The sequence below is a fragment of the Mizuhopecten yessoensis genome, unplaced genomic scaffold (assembly GCF_002113885.1).
Source record: "Mizuhopecten yessoensis strain PY_sf001 unplaced genomic scaffold, ASM211388v2 scaffold716185, whole genome shotgun sequence".
Taxonomy (NCBI): Eukaryota; Metazoa; Mollusca; class Bivalvia; order Pectinida; family Pectinidae; genus Mizuhopecten; species Mizuhopecten yessoensis.
In genome coordinates, this window is record NW_018479990.1 from 48,210 (window position 1) to 71,515 (window position 23,306).

The window sequence follows — 23,306 nt, forward strand, 5'->3', positions numbered from 1 at the left end:
CACACACACACACACACACACACACACACACACCAAACACACACACACCAAACACACACCACACACACACACACACACCAAACACACACACACACCAAACACACACACACACACCAACACACCAACACACACACACACACACACACACCACACACACACACACACACACACACACACACACACACCAAACACACACCAAACACACACACACACACACCAAACACACACACACACATACCAAACACACACACACATACACCCCCCTCCCTCCCCTCCCTCCACTCCCGAAACCTTTTTGTGTTTCTTAAATTGTAAATAAAAGGATGTTGTGAACCATTAAAAACCATGTAAAAAACACCTTGTCTTTGTCAAAAGGTTTTCAAAGAAGCATCTTTGTTTATGTCCCTTCTTTCTTGCATTCGTCGTTATCTCGATACACTTTATGAGTCACGGAAGACACCTTAGTTTTTGTCAGCAGACAATTTTGAAGTCATTAAATACAAATTGCCGTTGTCGTTGTCACTGACACTTAGTGAGTCACAGGACACACTTTGTCGTTGTCACTAGATACTTTGTGAATCACGCTTTACGCTTTGTCGTTGTCAAAATAAACTTTGTAAGTCACGGAATACACTTTGTCGTTTTCACTAGACACTTTGTCGTTGTCACTAGATGCTTTGTGAGTCACGGAATATAATTTGTCGTTGTCACTAGACACGTTTTGAGTCACGGGAAACGATTTGTCGTTGTCACTAGAAACTTTGTTTGTCACGAGAAACAATTTGTCTTTGTCACTAGATACTTTGTGAGTCACGGAATACACTTTGTCGTTGTCACTAGTCACGTTGTGGGTCAAGGGAAACAATTTGTCTTTGTCACTAGATACTTTGTGAGTCACGGAATGCACTTTGTCGTTGTCACTAGTCATATAGTGGGTAACGGGAAACAATGTGCTGTTTTCACTTGAACCTGTGTGAGGCACGGACCACGATTTGTCTTTGTCTCTAGACACGTTGTGAGGCACGGGAAACACTTTGTCGTTGTCACTAGTCATATAGTGGGAAACTGGAAACAATGTGTTGTTTTCACTTGAAACTGTGTGAGGCACGGAACACGATTTGTCTTTGTCACTAGAAACTTTGTGAGTCACGGAATACACTTTGTCGTTGTCACTAGTCATATAGTGGGTCACGGGAAACAATGTGTTGTTTTCACTTGAAACTGTGTGAGGCACGGAACACGATTTGTCTTTGTCACTAGACACGTTGTGAGTCACGGGAAACACTTTGCCGTTGTCACTAGATACTTTGTTAGTCACGGAAAATAAATTTTCGTTGTCACTAGGGACGTTGTGAGTCACGGGAAACAATGTGTTGTTGTCACTTGAAACTTTGTGAGTCACGGGGAAAACTTTCACGTTGTCACTAGACTATTTGTGAGTTACGGGAAACAATTTGTCGTTGTCACTGACACTTTGTGAGGCACGGGAAACACTTTGTGGTAGCCACTAGACACGTTGTGAGTCACGGAAAACACTTGTTCGTTGCCACCGACACTTAGTGAGTCACAGGAAACAATTTGTCGTTGTCACTGACAATTTGTGAGTCAAGGGAAACACTTTGTCGTTGTCAGCGACACTTAGTGAGTCACTGGAGATACTTTGTCTTTGTCACTAGACAGTTTGTGAATCACGCTTTACGCTTTGTCGTTGTCAAAATATAATTTGTAAGTCACGGAATAGTTAACATAGTTTTTGCACAATGTTATTTTTGTTTGTGACGCCATTGACCGTTTCGAAGTCATTCGAACTATTTTGTAGAATGTTGTTGTGTCCTTGAAGTTGAAGATGTCAAAAAGGGACCTCTTTCCGTCTCCTTCTTGGATTTCTACACTGGTTGAGAAGAAATTGTGAAATATTTTGTCGTTGTTCTACGTCCGCCAGGCTTCATAATGCATAACAAGCGGGATAACTCCCATAGATTCGGGCCTATACCGAACAAACAACAATCGTATGTATCCGTTTCCAAATTCCCATTCGGGTGGGTTTTTTGCTACCTAAGGGTACGTGTATTCGTTGAAGTGTTTTTGATCCACCGGGTTGTCAGCCATCATCCTCCATTTTCGAGTATCTTAAATCACAGGGGCACAGCACAGGCTAACCCCTCCCCCTATTTGTACGAGGTGGGGGGTAATCCTGTGCCTATCAGATGTGTCTTAAAAATAAACATCCGCAACCGTATATTTACCTATTTAGCATGGCACGTGAAATTCATGTGGCTTAATACATCTATATTATACATGGTGGGTCAGAACTAAAAAAGAATTGTTTTAAACTGGTTATATTTTTTGGAAAATTTCAGAAACTTCATAAATAAAATAAAAAACCAAATGGCATTGTATACGTTTCAAACATTGTATAGCGAGACATGCTCGTCGTAAGTTAACTATCGTCCTTTTAGCCCTCATGAGTGAGGACAAATATACCAGAACAGGAAATTTGAACGGGGTGTCCTCAGTTCCCCCCACAATTTAGAGAACAAAAGTGGGGGAACTGAGAACAAGGCATGTGAACACACAAAGTACAAATACATAGTATATATATGTAATAGCAAAAACATGTTAGAGGGAGAAATTAACACTGCGTTAAAACGGATTTTTATCGGTGAAGGGCGAATACTTGACTGGAAACAGAAAGTCACAAACACAATATTGACAAGATATTTAATGTCTATCAAAATAAATTCATTCAACTATAACAAAATGATTTAAACTTGTTTTCATTAAATTAAAGACGTGAATTGCATAGTACAGCAACATTAACATAACTAAATATAAAATAATTTGAAAATTCCATAAAAATATTCGCACATGAAACAACACAAAGCTTGACAAGGACGGTAAATCTATTTTTGACAAAAACTGCAATAATATGTATTTTTAAAATCTAAGATATTTACACCATTAAAGTTCTATAAAATTCTATAATTAAAAACATTTACAATAGTTTTAATAGAAATGTAGTAATGTATATCATGATCGACCATTTACATGCATGGAACCCGCTTAAGTCGAAGTTAAACGGACAAGGAAAAAGTTCGAGTTATTCAGGTATAAAGGTCAGTTATATAAAGCTCGAGCTATCCTGGTGTCTGTGTTCTGAAAACTCAATCATTCAGTTGTTAGAGTTTTAAAGAGTTCGAGTCCATCAGGTGTGCAAATTATAAAGTTCGAATTATCCAGGTGTACGAGTATTATAAGTTCGAGTTATCCATGCGTGGAATAATTTTAACTTACGAACTGAAAGTAAAAAAGTAATATAAAAATGAAACCAAATTATGTGTTCGTGTTGTAACATACATTCGACTTAACCGGGTTCTACATTGAGTAATAATAAAGGTCATTTACTTAATACTTTCTGCTCTAATAGCACACATTAACACTATAAATATCACTTTGGGAATATCATCTCTGCCCTGCAGACACGAAGCCTGTTTATAATATCACATTGGGAAATATTTGTGTATCAGTTACTGAGTATATCTGTATGGTAGTTCACACTTTCGTAGTATCAACTTTCATCTACTGTCGTTTCCTCTTCGTCTGATCTCGTATCGGTCTCTCTATTCTCTGATGTCTCATCTTCCTCCTTTTCAACTTCTTCCTTCTTTTCTTCCTCTTTCCTCTTCCTCTCCTCCTCTGTACATTGCGCCAAGACTTGCGCCCAGTCTTCTCTGCTCTTGGAGCATCCGTCCAGGAGTGGTTTGGCGCCGGGAAGAATCCTATGAAGCGTCTTATAAAGAGGATGACATATGAAATCTATAAACCCGACCTGTTGTTGTGGGCGCTCCGTGATGCGTTCCCGATCCATCATGGGCAGAGGTTCGATTCCATGACTCTTCTCTAGATCACCCTGGTCGTAAAACTCCTCATACAGAAAGTCGACAGTTACTCCTTGTGTTTCCCACGGCTTAGAGATGGCACACAAATCGGCACCCGTCATCATCAAGGCGATGGCTTGCTTTTTGGCGGCAGTTTCTTGCAGATCGAACGTGCTTTCGTCCAGTTGTTTGGTTATCGCCTTCTGGTTGGGAAAGTAGAGTGCTAGATCGGTCGCAAGAATGCAGTGCTGTACCATACCGAGCATCTCTTTGTACTCTGTAGCCGTGAGGAAAGAAAAGATGCCCTGCCCATCCATCTGAAGAATGGTCACAGTGTGTTTGTAATGGTGCTGTTCCATGACGGAAGTCGAGTAGAGGGAGGCCAGAGGAAGGTCCATTTTGGAGAAAAATGCGTTATTGTAGCCTCGGTGGTCTACGTCATGACATATTCCACTAATCAGGATCGCCATCTGTTCGAACTTGGTGAAGACATTTGGACTTTCGCGCATCATGCACCAGAGCGAATGCGCCACGTGGAAGCCGTGGTCCCAGTTATGGTAAGCAATGTCGCGATAATTCTTTCGCACTGTGATCGTGAACCGACATAGTTGTTCCATCTCAAACGTATCTTCTCCAAACATGTCAATCACCATATGAATGAACAACTGGGGCAAGAGAGGGGCAAAGTCGTACGCGCAGAAATCGAACGAGAAGAAATCGTAGGGGATGCTCTCTTCCTGAATAAAGGGGTCTGATACCAGCTCTTTCATCTCCTCCTCTTTGCATACGATGTGATACTGGATGACCTCGAGAGCTACCTTGTACTGATTCTGTTGGCGCACAAGCAGGTTGTACAAACGGCTATAATGAAGCGCCATGGCGCAGTATACCGAGAACATCTTAAAGGCGCTTTCGTCCGCGTTTGTGAAATGTTCGCCCCGCAAGCTGTTGATCAGCTGGACCACGCCCACTACCTGGTCTTTACTCACAATGGGCATGCACAGGATGTTCCTCGTTCTATATCCGGTCAGTTTATCTACTTCCCGGTTAAAACGGGAATCCATGTAGGCATCAAGTATGTTCAAAACCTGAAAATATACAGGAGAATGGCGTTACAAAGAATGGAGAGTTAGGGAGACAGGTGTCGATGGATTATAGTAGCCTACACTTATATAAAAACGTTGCTGACATCTTTTCTGTTTTCAAGGGAATGTCGAAGAGAAGGTTTCGTTTCAGAATACAATTTGCAAATGTTTCTTTACATAAGGCGTCGACTTTCTAATCACATATATGCGAGGGTTCGAAAGATAAGTCATTTGACGGATTTCGAATAAATCAAACATGAAAATTAACCCACGATAATGAGTATTCATACGTCACAAGATATGTCGATATATATATAAACTTTATTTATGTCACAACAATTAAGAAACAAGGTATTTCAACTTATATTTATCAATCTTGTTGGCCCAGATGTTAGCGCGCGAGGGGTCTTAGTGTGGGGGAAAAGCGGAGTTCCCGGAGAAAACTCATATGGTCGGGAGTCGACCCCAAACCTTTTCACGCCCGATCGGGGAATCGAACCCGGTCGCCTTGGTGAAAGGCAAGTCAGTGCGCTATCCACTGCGCCACCCGACCACCCAAAACGAAGATGTAAACAAAATGGTGTGACGTCACGTCGCATAATTCTGTGTCATGTAATCTAAACAAATAAGCCATGAACTGTGTATATAATGAAAGCAATTGCACTCATTGATGGGTTATAGCTATCATCATCCATGCATAAAAAACACACATTAAAACCTCGATATACTGCCCATCATTTCATGTCATGCCACTTCTCTTACTGCCAACACAATCCACTCTTTTTCAAAGCGGTACTTTTGTACTACTACCACCTTATAAATCCTCCTCGAGTGATCATTAGACACTTTTATAACGCCAAAAATATGTTCGACAAAATAAAATATGGCAGTATAACAAGGGGTTTACTATAGAAGTAATATTAGCGATACATTTAAATTCATGACAAATTCTCTTCACAAATACACTTGAAAATACAACTCTTGTAATACCAATTAGATATTTCTGTCTCGTGAAAAATATATTGACAGAATATTCGCTTAATTACCTCTCCGCTTCTCGCTACATAACCAGCTATCCCCTTATCTCTACTGAAACGGATTTGAGACTTCTTTGATATAATGGACTGGCCATCTGTCGTCTTTTTTCCTTCATCGAAATAATCGGCGTAAAGTTCGTTGGTTTCCTCATCTACTAGAAACAAGGAACAGCGGTCAGCATTCACCAAATTCTTAGTGAACATCATGATTTTCTGGACCAGGAGGTCAGTACTGGTCATTTCGTCGAAGATGATGCGCGTGGTGTCCAACAGGAAGTCGTTTAGATGCCGCTGGGAGTCTAAAACTCGCTTTACATTGTTCTCGCTGATGCAGGCAACCATCCAACTCAAGAGCGCATGTGCCATTTGAATATCCGTTCTAGAAAACGGATATTTCTTGCTGTTGCGCACGACTTCTATCACACCAATGATGTCATCAGATGGAAGAATCAGAGGTACACACAAAACGCTGACGTCAATGGCTTCGCCAGGACCCGTACCCTTTGGAAACCTGCAAGCAAAGTTTTTCAGAATATAGGAATCAGACAAAACGGTGTCTAGTAATCCGCTTATAGTTACTCTTTATCTTTAAATATGTGCTAAATGTTCGACCTTCTCTAAAACTGATGTTCTTTGACGTTTTACTCACAGGGACCTGAAAATTGGTTACAGGTATGTGTGGACCTAAACTAAGATGTTTAGAGTGATTTAACATGTTTTATGGGTTTAGATCGATTTTCGGTATATGAGATCATGGGGGGGGGGGGGGGGGGGGGGGGGNTGCAAATTCTCAGGTCCCTGTGGTTTTACCTTGCTCGATAAAAGAACAACTTCAAATATCAACGTTTCCATTGCACAGCCTGAAAATGTGTCCGTTAAGTCAAAATGTTCGTATTTTTTTTCCAATCTGAAACTCTTATATATAGAAGATGAAGCAATAAAAATGGATTTTTTTCTGACTAAGAGTGACTTTAATTGGCAAGGTATGTATCTCTCATTTTGATTGTAAGGAGTAGCAGATTTTGAACTTTTATAATTCTGTAAAGTGTCAAATGTATCGCAAGATGCTATTTGCATGGAACACTTTTGTAGAAAAAAAACGAACAGATGTTTCATGATAGCGGCAACGGTAATAACATCATCATTTCACTCGATGGTGTGCTTTATACTTAAATACGACTCGTGGGTTATATTAATACTTTTTCAGTTGCATACCCACTGAATATCTTGGAAGCACAGGGGCAAGGCGCAGACTTACTCCCACTATACCTATTTGCTTGTATAGGGGGTGGGGGCTAGTGTGTGCCTTGCCCCTGTGCTCGGCAGAATACATATTTTTCAAAATAAGATTACATGGATAAATAGTTGATAAAAACAGATAGAGGATAACTCAAATAATCTAATATGTCACGTGGTCATACCTCACTAGAAACGCTAAGAAATATACACGAATACGGGTAAATGGTATCTAAAAGTCACCCCATACTGAACTCAATACCATGTCTTGGATCAAAATCCCAATATCATCTAAACACTTCGAAACCACTTTGTTTATTAATGTAGCCATTTAAACCATTGCTTGCTGTGAACGATTTGGTTAAACTTAGATAAACAGATGTAAAGTGATTTTCTTGATAGCGAAAAACTACAGGGGAGTTTGGAACAAAACGCATATAAGTTTATATGATATCATAAATGTATGCATGTTCTCTGTATACCCAAACTATCGTTTATTCCGTTTCAAGAAACAAATTCATGTCATTTATGGCTCGCACCATGCAGCAAAATATTTCAAAAACGGAGTAACAAAAACACCCCTGGTAACACGACAAACGGACATGTTTACCGCTAGTCACAGTTAGTGTCGCCGGCGCCAATCTACCGTCAAAATAAAATGTGCGATTTTAGTTTTAACTTTATTTAATATCGGTATAATATTTCAGTAATACAAACATTATATATATATATATATATAGGATTCGAAAACAAGTACAAAGTACTTATGTTAATCCGTCTCCTTTTTTGTGAAACGGCAATTGGAGGGCACTGACTAATAGTATACATATAGATATAAGTATATTGAAGAGAAGAGGATGGGGGAGGAAGGCGGGAAAGAGGTGCAAATGGGTTATAAAAAAAATGTTGTTAGGGGTTAAATATATAGCGAGTAAACTTACAGCATTATGGGAGGGAAACCTGGTTGGAGTGTATTTTGTATATACACATGTCGAGAACTGTACATGTCAATGAGGTTTTCAACACATAATAAATTGATTGCATATAATGAAACCTTTCCATTCCGACCCCTGAGTACTCCAACATCTTGTGGTGTACAACAATCTGCTGTAATTTTAAGTATTAAGAGTATTATCAAACAAACTGTGCGATTTTCCCCGTGACTCGAGTAAATTCCTAAATATAACTTAACTTATTATATAAATGTTTTAAAAGGACGCACTACAGTCCTTTTATTTCCTTCAAAATAGCAAAGAAAATTCTATTTCAACTTTTTGTGTGGTTTCTATTGGCTAATGATGATATTTTTATAAACAGTTTTACAAAATGGCGGAACAGCAATTTTTCATATAGTTACAAAATTCCGTCAGGCGACAGACACTAATCATAACCCGTTCGGGAATTTCCATCATAATTCGAATTTAACGCCACACCAAGATTGGCCTCCAATGACTAAAACAGTATAAAAAAAAAAAAAAAAAAAAAAAAAAAATAAAAAAGATATTAATAAATCAATACATGTAATATCAATCATTCAATCAATCAAATAAAAAGGTGGAAATACAGTTTCCGACTCAAAATACATTCAAGTGTTCATGCTGCCATTACATTATACAGACATGTTCGGTTGGTAGGTTATACAACGGAAATGTAAAATTATGCCACTGTCTGCCGTGATCAAAGACCTCTATACATCGTGTCTTCTTCGGAATCTGTTCCTGGATTTGACCGAGAAAACATTATGACGAGTGTCTTATGAGGTGATGGAAGCGCATAACTTTCGTCTCTCTTTTATATTGTGTTGCTTTTTGTTGTTGTTTACTTGTTTTGTCACTTTTGAATTCCAATTTAGTACCTGCATGGCGACACTCTGGTTCTTTTTAGTGCTTTTACCTCAAAAGCTTCGTTACGAGAAAAAGAAATGAACGTTTCATTTAAATTTAAACTCTATTTTACTCAAACTTCACATTTCGTTCCTGTTCAATAGTTTTACGTTATTGTTTGATCATTTATCGTTTTATCTAATAAACTCTATCGTTTTATCTAATAAACTCTATCGTTTTATCTAATAAACTCTATCATTTTATCTAATAAACTATATTATTTTATCTAATAAACTATATCGTTTTATCTAATAAACTCTATCGTTTTATCTAATAAACTATATCATTTTATCTAATAAACTATATCGTTTTATCTAATAAACTCTATCGTTTTTTCAGAATTTGACATTCTTATTCAATAATAAGGTGTTACTTTTTCATAATTTTACATCACTTTTTTTAAATTATATATTCATATTTAATAATATTTAAGTACCTTTCTTAATTTGATAATTTCACATTCATACTTCATATCTTTACATTTTTCAGAAATATACATCATTCCTATTTCATAATTTAAAAAATGAATTCATATTTTTTTCATTGTAAGTTTTTGATTTATAATTATATATCACCATTCCATTCAATAATTTTATATTGTCATTCAATAACTTCATATTAAAATATCATAACTTTATATTCTATTTCATAATTTGGCATTCTTATTCAATAAAGTTTACATCCAGATTTCAAAATCCGGACAAGATCTATTGCATGGCTACTTATAATGGTTTAGCTTGTTAATTTAATATCTTATTTCTTTTACATGACGTCATACAATTTCAGTGTTGGGAAACAAATACTGCATAACGCTTATAATTCGGAACTACTTTTCTGCTGTATTCGCATTCTAAAAAAAAACGCGTAATAAATTGCGTAAAATGTTGTAAGTTACGCCCATTCGGCAAACCTCGGCTGATTCCGGTACCCTTCATCAATAATGATGTAGGTACGGAATTCGCCTTGATAAAAAAAAACAATTTATAAATATTGACTCTTATCGGTGTTGCACGAAGTCAAATCACCGCGAATTTGTTCCGAGAAAAAAACACCGCTAAAATGAATGGGCTCTACGGTATGTTGACCAGTCCCCCGAATAACATTTTGATAAAATCAAACCGAAAATAATGATACATATAGGAGATGAATATTAAATATTCTTAGTGACGTCAACACAGACGACAACACATTGAATGCTTAACCGTTAGTCCCTGCAGGGAGTGTAAGTCCGTGTTGTATAGAACACGCTGGGTATGTTACGGGTGGTGAATAACGTAAAGGGGTAGGAACAGTGGGCCAATAAAACTGTAAACGCTTGTACTTTAATTCAGGGTTAATGACCCACGTATTACGCGCCGTGACGACCTTGTCAGATCCGTGACGATCACTGGGCACGTGACATATACAAAATGGTAAGGTTATCATAACGGTAGTAGTATTAAATAGAAAATAAAAATATGGTCCAAAGCCTCAATACAAGGACGAAACTTAGAATTCAGTCGAAATTTGAACTCTTAAGGTGAAACAAAAAACAACAACAGGAAACGAGGACACACCAAAACAAAGGGAAAGACAACTTGTACTCTGTTTAGCAATATAAGACCAAAAGTTTAGAAATGCCATACCAAAAGTTCACTAATGCCATACCAAAAGTTCACTTATGTCATATTAAAAGTTCACTAATGCCATATTAAAAGTTCTCCAATGCCTTTTTCGAAAGTACGTTTTCCTTCGAACTGGAAAAGTTTCGAACTCTCTTCAAGAATCTTAAGCTCATTTCACATTTAGCCCATCCTCTTTCCCTTTATTGTGACACTCGTTTAGACATTACAGATACTCTCTCCTACATTAAAATTACATTGCTAAGTCTGAAGGCGTTGTTTTAGAAAACTCGATGTGTTGTTTTCATATGAGATGATATTCTCCCATAAGAATATCAAAGTCTCATTTTCCGTCTGTCTTTGAAAATCGACCAAACAATACCTTAGGCATATTGGTGGTAGTCTGTTCAACATTTAAAGAATATTAATTTGAAATTTATCATTGAATCAGAAATATCTTTGAGTTTTTACTCATCTCAATATCTTCATCATGAACCACAACAAGTTTCTTGTGAATCTTTAAGTTGACTAAAAAAGGCCTAGATAGCATGATGTCAATTACAACCGACATATACAATGTCAATAAAATCTGTTGAAATTGAATGATCTTACATGTTCCATGTTTGTGAAACATTTCACATCATTACATCATGTTTTGTAACTAGAATAGGTTTGTTTAGTTTATGTCAGATCAGTTACCTTTTGCTAGTCCTAAAAACAATGATTTTGCCAAATATTGGACTTCGCGATATTCCATTTCTGCTCTAGTTCTTTAAGAAAAAATGTGTGCATTTAAATACGACCTTGTTAGTTTTGACATTAATATCTATGAGGCTAAATCAAGGATTTTTTTAAATAAGAAACTGATTTTATTTAACAGAACGGTGCACAGGCGCATGCAAATCAAACAACATCTGTTTTATAGTCTACATCATCCTGACGTTTGGTTTACATGAACATGTGCACAGGAAACCCTGTCCAGGCATTTCTTTTGACTTTGATGATGAACATACCTTGCTAATTCTAATGACATATCGGAAACAGTTAATGAGGCCCTCGTGTTGAACGCATGCGCAGCAACTGTACTTCCTTTGCCTGTGGGTCCGTAAGGTATTGTTACGCCCCCTCGAAATATGTGTAGTTCAGTGTCGTTGTTTTTTGGTACATAAAGTGAATGCGAGTCTCCATTTACGGCCTGAGCAAGAATTTTACTTAACTCTTCCATACGACTCAGCAGATTGTTGGCGTTAACGCTCTCCAGGAGCTTCGACGCCACATCCTTCGTTGACAATAAGTCGTAGTCCCCTAGAAGTGCCTTGTGTCGTTTTGTCACCCGACACGATGTTGCTCTCCGTTTTCGTTTGATCAACTCCTCCAAAGTGTCCACATTAATGGAGTCCATGACGTAACGCCGGAACACACTGGGATTATTTTCCAGGAATATTTTCACGTCTAGCTCCGTTATCCTTGGAGAACACAGGTCACTCCATCTGTTAGTGGACATGTTTCCCGGAAACGGACTCTTTTTTGTAAGTGATAACATAAATGAATTTCGTGACATTTTTTTAGTCGAAACCGTAGAACGATTGCTATCACATCATGTACACAGCATAAACAACATGTCTGTTGCTTTTCTTTCATCCATGTGTTGCTAGCCTGATATTATGACGTAATCACTTTTGTGTATTGTCTCATTGTTTGTTGACGTCACCAAAATAATCGGCACAACTTATTTCTTGTCCTTCAGTTTCGACTGACCACCTTCCTTTTAGCGGTATATGTCCGTCTTTTCCTACTCCTGTATTGAATTGACATCAGAATGATACAATTTAAATTCCCGGTGACAAAATAAAGTAAATGTATATATTGCTTGAGTTATACGTATTCCCTGTTTGTAACACATCGTATTAAAGGCCACATTTGAATAACTTTACGACTGTGCCCTCTGGTTCACTTCCGTTCTAATTGATCAATACCCACCCGTATTTATATAAGGATCGTGCCGTTCTATCGCGCTGTCCATCGATGTATTGCCCAAACCTCGATCGCCTTTACATGTTTTTGTTGTTGTTGGTATTTGATGATGGGCGTAACAATGTAAAATCGCTGTCAATATCAAAATTGACTATTATCCAGTCTTTTTTCTTTGAAGTGAAAATTAGAAATGCAAATACGATCGGACGTGGTAAATCTACCACGCAACACATATGTATACGCGACAGCTCAAATCTTTTAAACATCGATGGAACGAATGATATGATATATTTCCGAAGGATAAGTACACTCCAATAAATGATTAAAATAAACCAAAATTTCACAAACACAAAGTCCACAGGAAAAAAATCCGAAACTAAAGATTAAGTGAATCGTTGACACGCCATAGCGCACCAATGCAACTCCTATGTCCGGACTGGTGATACGTTAAATCTTTCAAATATGCTTGTAAAATAAAATAATAAAAAAAAAAAACGTCGGTGCCGTCCCGGTTAAACAACGTTTTATGCAATACACATACTCGTAAGTGTTCTCCATATATCAACGACCAACGAGCACCCGATCGGGACTGTGTGAATTTTAACCATCTATAGAGGAGATCGGGCTTGTAAGGGGATTAGGGCAATATGAATGAGCATCATGGATCGGGCGGTTTTCTATGTATTTTTTTTCAGAAGATTACATACTAGAATGGAAGTGTATAGAATGGACGCGCGATTTCAGTGTATTACTGAATATTGAATTTTAAATAAATTCAATTGAGATCAATAGCAACACCGCGGAAGAAAAGAGATATAGAGAGATCGATGTTTATGTCAAAGAGGATTTCTTTCGTTTTATCGCGACAGTTTAATTGAAAGCCAGAGAAATGAGAAAAAATATCGGTGCTTTAGGTTTGAGGATATATATATATTTGACGTATCCAATCCTTTCATCGTTACAATGAAGCGACAAAACTTACTTCAATATACTAGTAGCTAAATCGATAAAATATATAATGAACATGTCGGTTTTTATATTTATACAATAAATTTCACGTTCTCCTCCTCAACGTTTGGTTTAGTTGGACAGAAACGTTGTTATAAACACTATCTGTAATTTAAGGTGACACATACCGCAACAACCTATTATATAGTTTGTGCTTGCTACGACTAGGAATGTATGAAATTCAGATGATAATATGAGCGCATGTAAACATCATGGGTTTCACTCTCGATTCGGGATATATCTATACCGATATACCGATATACCGCGATACGGAATAGTGAACTTTATTCATTTTACAACAATTATGAAACAAGTTTTTACAACTTATATTAATCACTCTTGTTTGCCCGGATGTTAGCGCGCGCGGGATCTAACTGTGGGAGGAAACCGGAGTACCCGGAGAAAACCCATGCGGTCGGGGGCAGGTGACCCCATACTTTTTCACGTCCGAACAGGGAATCGAACCCCGGCCGCCTTGGTGAAAGGCAAGTGCGCTATCCAATGCGCCACCCGACTCCCCATTGGTATTATATCGATGCATGGTGTTCCGGTACGATATATACGTATCGGCACAAGCATTTTTTTTTTTATAAAATCTAAAGTCATAGTGACTAAAACATTTGTATTTAATGAGCAAGTCATACAAATCAAGCTTTCAAAGACACAGATCAGTTTGGTTGGTACTTAACTTCAATATTCCTACTTGACAATTTTTTTCGTTAATTGAAACACCAACTTTAGCTATAGTCGTTCCTTATTGTTTGGTCTTGGGTAGGTATACCAATTACATATCGATACGTATTGCAATACGCGTTGTGTGTATCGCAATATATTTGTACTATGGATTTAAGTACCAATACTTATCACTAAGATTCGGTCTTGTGTTCGAATCCTATACTAACACGTACACTTTTGTTGTGTGCACCCATTTTTTCTTTCTCTTTTTTTTTTTTAAAGATTCCCGCACCTAAAGAACTACGCATCGGAAACAGACCCCACCCCCACCCGAAAAACATACCTGGTGTCGGAACGCTTATGAAAAGTTAATAAAGATGAAATAACAAAATGTTATCAACAACAGTGTTCCGAGTGTAAAAAATATCGGATTGGCTACGCCGGATTCGAATCATGGACATCAAATTGCTACCAGGGTCGTTTTCGTTTATCGCTATCCAAACGGTTGAACCGGTTGGACCAGAGTTGTTCATTTATGAAATAAGACTGGACCTAGTAATCTGATGCTGTAGACGAGCCTTGACCTTTGCAGGTCCGCCAGGATTTATACCAGAAAATGTTACATTTAAAAACGGACGAACCGGTTGTTGCGCATAAACGTACAAGCGCCTGGTCAACGGAACCGTCATGACACAAAAGCGCTACGGTTTTATCCAAACGAAACTAAGGGGTGATTACTGTATATACAAAAAACACACAGTGGAGTTCTGTAGTGTTCTGTCTGCAGTGGGACAGGCATCCTTAAGCAGCAAAGTTAAAATATTAGCATGCAGGATGTGACGTTTCTTGCATCCCTTAATGTGAAAAAATGCGTTAAGGGGTGCGCGTAGCTCCTTAATGTACCAGTAGATTTCTTTCCGAGAGCTTGCATCAGCACAAGATGGCTAAACAAAGGCAAGGTCGTGGCTGAGGTCGAGGTCCAAGAAAAAGACGAAGACGAGGTCAAAGCACGGAAGTTGAAGGACGTGCTCATGAGGCTACATTAATTCAATTGTAGTCTTTGTAAAAGGGCGATGAATGTCGGAATTTCTTTTTTTGATTAATTCTTTATTTATTTTGCAACAGCGTTGAAACAAATTTTTAAAACTTATATCAATCACTCTTGTTTGCCCGGATGTTAGCGCGCGCGGGTCTTAATGTTGGAGAAAACCGGAGTACCCGGAGAAAAACCACGTGGTCTGGCAGGGGACCCCATACCTTTTCATGCCCGATCGAGGAATCGAACCCCGGCGCTTCCACTGCGCCACCCGACCACCCCATTCTTAGAGGCATTAAGAAGTACTTCTGTTAATGCGTTAATTCCCTGCGAAATTAGTTCAAGATTATGTCTATTGTTCTGAAGTTTAAAGAAAACATTGGTTGAAACGAATTCTTTTCTTTCTTGAGAGTTTTTTTGCCATTTGCCATTTTTTTTTAAATTAAAGTTATGTTTATGTACTTTATCACAGCTTAACATGTTTTGATTTTATTCTTCAAATTTGCCGTGATATATAGAAATACAAAAAGCACTGTCTTTGTATAAACTAGAATCAAAAAGACGTTATACAGGTTTCAGGGAGGAGACATTACGCAATATTACTTATTTGGGTTTCGTAATTCCGGATCTTCCATCGATCTGCTCGGGAAATATGAAAATTTCCTGTATAACCCAATAATATAGACGAAAATGAAATTTGGTTTGTTTGTGATTTACGTCCTATTAACAGCTAATATGGTCATTTAAGGACGTGCCAGGTTTTGGTGGTGGAGGAAAGCCGGAGTTCTCGGAGAAAACCCACCGACCTACGGGAAGTAACTGGCGACTGTCCCACGCAAGTTTCGTACCCGCGACCCAGTGATGGAGGGCTAGTGGTAGCAGAATGTCAGACGCCTTAACCACTTTGCCACCGCGGCCCCTAGAAAATGAAAGTAAATAACAGAGAAGCAACACCTTGTTTTTGCTGGATGCCGACAGACTTGTTACACTTTGATTCTAGGAGATCTTACTTCTATTTTTGAATAATTGATATATTAACAGGGTCGTAATTAAGCTCCTGGATTTAAGGTATTTAAACGCATATATTACGGCTTGTTTTGAATAGGATTGCACCATTTTGGCAATTCAATATATTCATGTTATATTCAATCAGTGAATTGAAATTCCCTAGAGTATGCATAGTTTAAATTGACACACACCCGCGAAAATTAAGATATTAACAGTATAAAAACGAAGTTCTTCGTTGTAAAGTTTACTGCAGACATCGTACGGACCACATCTCTTTAAAACCATCACAGAAACCTGAATAATTCATGTTACTTTTGTTGTATTTGAACGAGGATGGTAATTTATGTACATCTGTACGCCTGCCACAGGGTTTCCGTCATAGCATTCATCGATTCAGCAACCCCATTCAATCCGACCGGCCGAGTAAACCCCGGATTGATACAATTCCGAAAGGATTAAATCTGCATGGCTGATTCAGAAATCAAATCTAGAGCAAGGTGAACATTGCCAACAAGTTATATAGATATTCATCAACTCCTATTTGACATCTGAGAAAATAGTCTATATTGAAATGAGGCGCTAAAGGGTTTATCTCGCATGCGTCATAGAAACGCCTGGTGACAAGTACACCTGTAAATATTGCCATTCCAATTTATCAACGCTCGTGTCAGGATCACAAAAGCGTAACATGATAAAAATATTTTTGGTAAAATCATGGTAGTGTAACGGGTAAGGTATATGTGCTCCAGCAATGTTGAGTCTCAACTGTTCTTGAAGACTGGAACAATTATATTACACTCCCAATAACAGGAATAAAGAATAGAAACTCTTCAGGGAACAAAATTCTCACATGATCCCGAAAGCAGCGTAAAGAAGAAACAGAACAAAAATGGCCATCTTGATTTTCACATCAGTCTCAAAATTCGATATGCGAAACTAGGGACAACGGGTAATCATCATTTGAAATTCGAGAACGATCCCTCCAGTTCTTTCTGATAATTTTTTTCTCTCTAAAAATCAAGATGGCTGCCTGTTGGCCATCGTGGTTGTCCTACGGACTTAGATAGCAACATCAAAGTAAACCAGATTAATGCCGAAAAGGCAGTTGCGTTTTCCTCTGATCTAATTTCGTGGTTGTCCGATCTGTTCCAACATTGTATATGTGTAACAAAGGTTCACGGGGAACCTTCATATAAAATATGAGAAAGATTCCTGCAAGATTTCTGATAAATATCGCTAAAAAAAACTCCCAAGGTAGCCACCAGTCAGCATTCTCGGTTTTATGAAATTAATGAATGATATTTTCCGTGCTTACTCAAAAATAGTACTAACAAATATAAATATCAAAATTCAAGTTGGCTACCTTACCAAAATAATAAGTCATTTAAAGATTTTAAAACTTTGGCCTTTGCAAACTTGAATGAGGGCCATAATCATATGTATAACAGTATATGATTGTCATATTGGAGTATTGATAAAGTGTAAGATTTGTGTTAATCTAAACAAAATACTACAGAAGCATATATATATCAAATGAAAGAAAGTCTAATATGACCTTTTCCTATTGTCAACTTAAATGTATGTCTCTTCATGGTTAGTTTCTTGTGATAATTTACACAATGACACTAGACAATAGGTTTATTCTAGGATTGTTTCCTACACCAAGTCATTAGAAAAGTTTCTTCACTTTAGTATGGAAATTCCAATTTTTTTTTACAACAGAAAAGCATTATTGAAGTTATGGGAAACCAGAGGACCTATATCGCTCACCTGGAAATGTTAGCAAAATTTGAAGATATTAAAGCCAGATGTTACTGGAAATGTACATGTATTACATGGTTAGTCAGGGGTTATATTTATATTGGACAAAATCCTGTCATTCCTCAAGTAAATGGAGGATTTCGAAGAATTTGCTATGTTTCTCCTATAGGGCCCCGCCCCTCTGCCCCAAGGGGGGTGGGGGTCAGACCCATCGTTGATACAAAATGATGTACCTTTCACCCAAGGATGCTTTAGACCGAATGCCAAGACCCATCGTTTATACAAAATTGGTTCCCCTTCACCCAAGGGTGCTTCATCTAAAATTTAATCAAAACCCTATCTGTGTCATTCCTACAGAGAAAGAAGGATTGTGAAGAATTTGTTATGTTTGCCCTATTGGGTCCCACCCCTCTGGTCCCACCCCTCTGGGTCCCACCCTTCTGGCCCCACTCACAGTTTATACAAAATTGAGTGCCCTTGGCATAAAGATGCCCAAGACTAAATTAGGATAAAATCCCTTAATCCCAAAGGAAGAAGAAGGATTTTAAAGGTTTTACCTCTATTTCGCCTATTGGACCCCCGCCCCCAAGAGGGCCACACCCACCATTTATACAAAACTGAGTGCCCTTGGCCCAAGGATGCTCCAGATTAAATTAGCTTAAAATCCCTTAATCCCTACGGTAGGAGAAGGATTTTTAAGGTTTTACCTCTATTTCCCCTATACGGCCACGTTCCTAAGGTCACAGTGGGGCCACATCCACCGTTTATACAAAATTGAGTCCCCTTTGCCCAAGGATGCTCTAGACTAAATTAGAACACGAGGCCCAGAGGGCCTGTATCGCTCACCTGGAAATGCTAGCAAAATTGAAGTTGAAATAGACAGAAGTTGCTGTACATGTATTACATGGTTAGTCAGGGGTTATATTTATATGCAATTGGACAAAATCCTGTCATTCCTACAGGAAAAGGAGGAATTTGAAGAATTTGCTTTGTTTCCACTATTGGGCCGGGCTCCTCTTCCCCCAGAGAGGTCAGACCCACCATTGATACAAAGGGCCGGTTTCCAAAACGGCCCCTTCTCTGATTCAAATTTCCTGTTGGTGGTGCATTGCCCATGCCGTTGTGGTCACAAATCTATAAAGTATAAAGATTTAGGTCACTTGGTTTGTTTTTTATGGCTCCTCAAAGTTGTACCTTTCAGAAGCTGTCTAAGTGTTGATAAAATGTGCATGTTATGTAAAATATTAATGAAAATCTAATCAAATGATGGTCACCGTAAAGAATACATTCATGGCATGATTGTGACAAAAAATCATGTTTCCATCGCGCCATTTGGCTGTTTTATGGAAGAAACAATCTCAAAAATGCCATTTTCGATGATAACATTTTAGACACAAAAACTGTGTTTTTTAGAGAATACACCCTTTTATGGGCGTTGGATGCAAACCAATTTTTATCCTATTAAACAGTACGTAATATGCTATTGATGAGAGGAAAAATCATCAAAATGTAAGTGGTGGAACATTTTCAAATGTTGGGTTGAATTAGCCTATGGTTGAATTGCCGATTTTCGACTTTCTTTAGATAATTAACAAAAAAACGAGAGTATTTGCTCGGTATGTTGAGAATATGTACACAGATATGAAAAAAAGTGAGAGAAACACTTTTTCATAAAAAAAATCCAAGATGGCTACTTCACAAGTCCCCGTGGTTGAAGACATTGGCTGACAAATAGACAGAACAACAAACAAAACGTGTTCCTTATGATTTTGGTTGGTTTTCGCATTTACGGGAGTGTTCATAGCTACGGGCGATTGTATAATACCTATATTTATAAGTTTGGTTAGTCACATGGTAACGGGGATCTTTCATATCGAGCCCCAAACATACTTTCGACATATGCACTCCGTTGCCGCATGGAAAACTATTTCAAGTTTTGTCGGAATTTCTTTACCTGTGGTTGTAATGGTCGAGGGTTTTCCAGCGTCCTGTAATACCCAAGGTAGTACAAGATACTGGAGATGTGCGCACACATTCCCATCGTTCTCTCTCCAACTGGGCACTGGCAGTAGTAGTCCTTTATTGGGGCCTCAACATCGGGTGAAACGGTGAACCGTATCCAAACGTTATATTTCGTTTGGCTTTTGTGTCGAGAATGTATTTGACATCGGAGAAGGTCTGGGGAGTGCTGGTAAAGCCACACCTCATAGTCTCCGTCATCACTTAAATGTTCGGCGATGTAACCAGGAGCCAGAGATATCTGATACGTTCCACACGTAATGGTTCTCAAGTAATCAAGATCGAGACGGGGAAACAGTACGGAAGATGCATCCATCTTGACAAACTCGGACCTTGCCCGTCTAGATAGATCCGGATCTGTCTTGACTCTCTGAGCTAAACCATTCGGTGTTGTCAAACGGTCCTTCATACGTTCAGCCATTAGCCTATCTTTGGCATCTCTCTCTGGAGATCTCTGGTAGATCGGTCCTCTAATACCATTCAGACAGGCTGTGACGGTTCGAAGCAAAGCCTCGATGACATTGATAAAGCTGTTAGACACCAATTGCGTTCGGAAGAACGTCCAGTGTTTCAGACGACCATGATAGGATTCCACAATCCACCTCGATTTGGTGATAGTTCTGTCAAGATTTGCTTGGACGTCAGAATGTTGACTTTGACCGGGTTTCAGGTATGACGGCATGCTAGCATTGAGGCCAGAGGCTTCGAGAACTGGTAGGACATCTCTAAAACCTCGGTCAACGACAACGTTGTCGTCTGGTTGTAGCCAAGTAACTAGCTTGTCCATGACTTTTTTTGTAATTGTAGCATCATTTTCGCTGCCAGTGAATGGTCCTACTGTGTCCAGAATGTAGCCATCTGGTAAGGCGATGCTCATGAATTTGAGATAGTTTCTCTTCTTCTGGCCACAGTAGGACATTCTCTGGAGCTTGTGGTCGGAGCTTTTCTGGATATAAATATAGGTGCCATCTAATATGGCAGTGGCTTTATCTCCAAAAAATGCTTCTGAAAAGACAGTATTGTGCCCGAGCAACTGTTCTCTTGTCAAGTGATCCGGACCTAGAAATTGTGGGACTATCGATGTGTCTAATGCCTGTACTATGGAGTGGAAAGTTTTGGACACACTTGACTTGGAAATTCCAAAAAGAGAAGAACACTGACTCCAGGAAATGTCGGTTTTCAGTTTTACCCAGAACAGTAATAGAGCATCGTGTGTAGTCTTGGTATATATACCAGATGAAAGATATGGGGAACAGTGCGAGTGGATTTCGAGGAACTGATCTTTGGACCAACCTGTCCAGGCCATGCATGCCGAGTCATCAAGAGAAGAAAAGCTTATTGTAAACGCAGACTGGTTCTGTGAAAGGACGTGCGACACCTCTAGGAGGTCATTAATGATTTCGGACGATTTTGATGGTAACTGAGATTCCAAGGAACCTCTACCATCAAGGACAACCTCTGTAGACGGATCTAAGTCGTTACCAATAAGGTGAATGGAGCAGACGCGGGATGAGGTGGGACACCACAGTTTGTGTGAATAGATCAGGTGATGTCTTGCACGTTTTGGTAAGACTGATGATTTTGTTCCATTTCTTGCAAAGGTAACAAGACAGAGACAGCATTTTTTGTGTGAAGATGATCCATTCAAAAGATCATGAAGGGTCAGCAACGGCAGGATATGGGACGGGGAGTCGTCTTCTTCCTCTATTTCCTGGTTCTGCTCGGGTTCAGGTTCAGGCTGATTTTTGTTCCGAAGATACTTCATGTAGCACTTCTGGCAAATAAGTGCTTGTTCCTTTGCTGACATCAATCCTTGTTGCACCAGCGTATCTAGGAGCCATTTATATTGTGGACTATTTACATTGCGTGCACTTCTGTTCTTATTGCCACTACGTTTCTTGAAGTATACTTGACACCCTTCTCCAACACATTTACCCTCCATCTTGAAACAATAACGATTGGTTTATGAAGCGTCGATAAAGTAACAAAATAGCAAGCCACCGATGATTGCTGTAAACAGCTAATACTTAGTAGTTTGGTACAATTATGCGAAAATGTGTGATAAATAACGAACAACTAATTACACAAAATAACAAGACAATATAATAAATCACATTCAATACCTCCAAGAAGCGCAGAATTGATTGATTACTTAGAACAAAATAAAGTATTTCATATGGATAATCTATCTATTCGATGTGGCGTGGTCGGCAGGCACAAAGAAAGTGAGACAAGTCAGGGTCCCAACCCTGACAGAGCCACAACGCTTTGGAGATGGGACAATAAAACAAGGAAAGTGAGACAAGAATAGCTAGCGTCGAGTCAATGATTCCGTAAACGTATAGACAAAGACAAGAAGATACGGATAAATGTACAAGGCCACACGATCAGAAAATTCAGAAGAGGACAACTTGAGATAGAACAGTATTCATGTATCAGGGTGTCCTCAGTGTAAATCTTTATATCGATACTGTTTATTTAGTCGTTACACATCATAAAACTGTCATGAAAATATCCGCTCTGATATTCAATATAAAAGTTTGTATATAATAAGCTATATAATAGGGTTTCAGACAAGGTTGTTACTCATTTCCCCTTTTCTTTCAATTTACAACCACATTCAGGCGGCGATATGAGAACGTTCCACCACATGGAATTAGCTGATTTTTGGTACACATATGAAACAAGTAAAGCTCTATCCGATTTTCTGATGGAAATTTGCATCCAAAACTATATAACGGGAGAAAATTGCAATTTTATGGCATTTTTCTTCATAATTGTGTCTCTGCAAGTGCATTTTCATCCGAAAATATTTTTTTTTATGTTTTATGAATAAACACGATGTTTTGGAAATATTTATCAAAAGAAATTTATACTATGTTGCGAATTACAATTTCGAGATAACCTTCTTTTATTTACGAACTTATGTCTTTGATGCTGAAATTGACAACTTTATAAAAATACATTTTCACTGAAATTATGAAATCTGGGTGTCGGAAAGGTGTAAAATTATTCTTCGGAAAAGAAAAAAACAGTAGTTGAGCTAGATAAGAAATTATACGGGGGCAGGCTCCTATGGAGAATTAACATTACTGGAAACAGGCC

The 23,306-nt window shown here is 38.4% G+C and overlaps 2 protein-coding genes across 2 annotated transcripts in view; one reads left to right on the forward strand and one right to left on the reverse strand.

Moving 5' to 3' along the window:
- Window positions 1-108, forward strand: part of LOC110441997 (cAMP and cAMP-inhibited cGMP 3',5'-cyclic phosphodiesterase 10A-like) — a 4,282-nt gene extending 4,174 nt beyond the window's left edge. The window contains exon 4 of the mRNA XM_021485372.1: window positions 65-108. The gene's annotated coding sequence lies outside the window, so the exon portion shown is untranslated. The remainder of the gene's footprint in view (window positions 1-64) is intronic.
- Window positions 109-2,715: 2,607 nt separating this feature from the next.
- On the reverse strand, window positions 2,716-13,123 carry LOC110441989 (cAMP and cAMP-inhibited cGMP 3',5'-cyclic phosphodiesterase 10A-like). Its single transcript, XM_021485331.1, has 3 exons — window positions 11,734-13,123; window positions 6,010-6,511; window positions 2,716-4,966 (listed from the first exon to the last, which is right to left on the reverse strand). Exons 1-3 carry the CDS (start codon window positions 12,279-12,281, stop codon window positions 3,569-3,571), a joined length of 2,448 nt encoding a protein of 815 aa, XP_021341006.1. The 5' UTR covers window positions 12,282-13,123; the 3' UTR covers window positions 2,716-3,568.
- Window positions 13,124-23,306: the final 10,183 nt, after the last annotated feature.

Excerpts from the sequence above, each read along its gene's own strand:
- LOC110441989 (XM_021485331.1), bottom strand. The coding sequence starts at position 12,281 with ATGTCACGAAATTCATTTATGTTATCACTTACAAAAAAGAGTCCGTTT. Across the intron at positions 6,512-11,733 it reads ATGTCATTAGAATTAGCAAG|GTTTCCAAAGGGTACGGGTC; the intron begins GTATGTTCATCA and ends CTTTGCTTGCAG. Across the intron at positions 4,967-6,009 it reads ATGTAGCGAGAAGCGGAGAG|GTTTTGAACATACTTGATGC; the intron begins GTAATTAAGCGA and ends GTATATTTTCAG.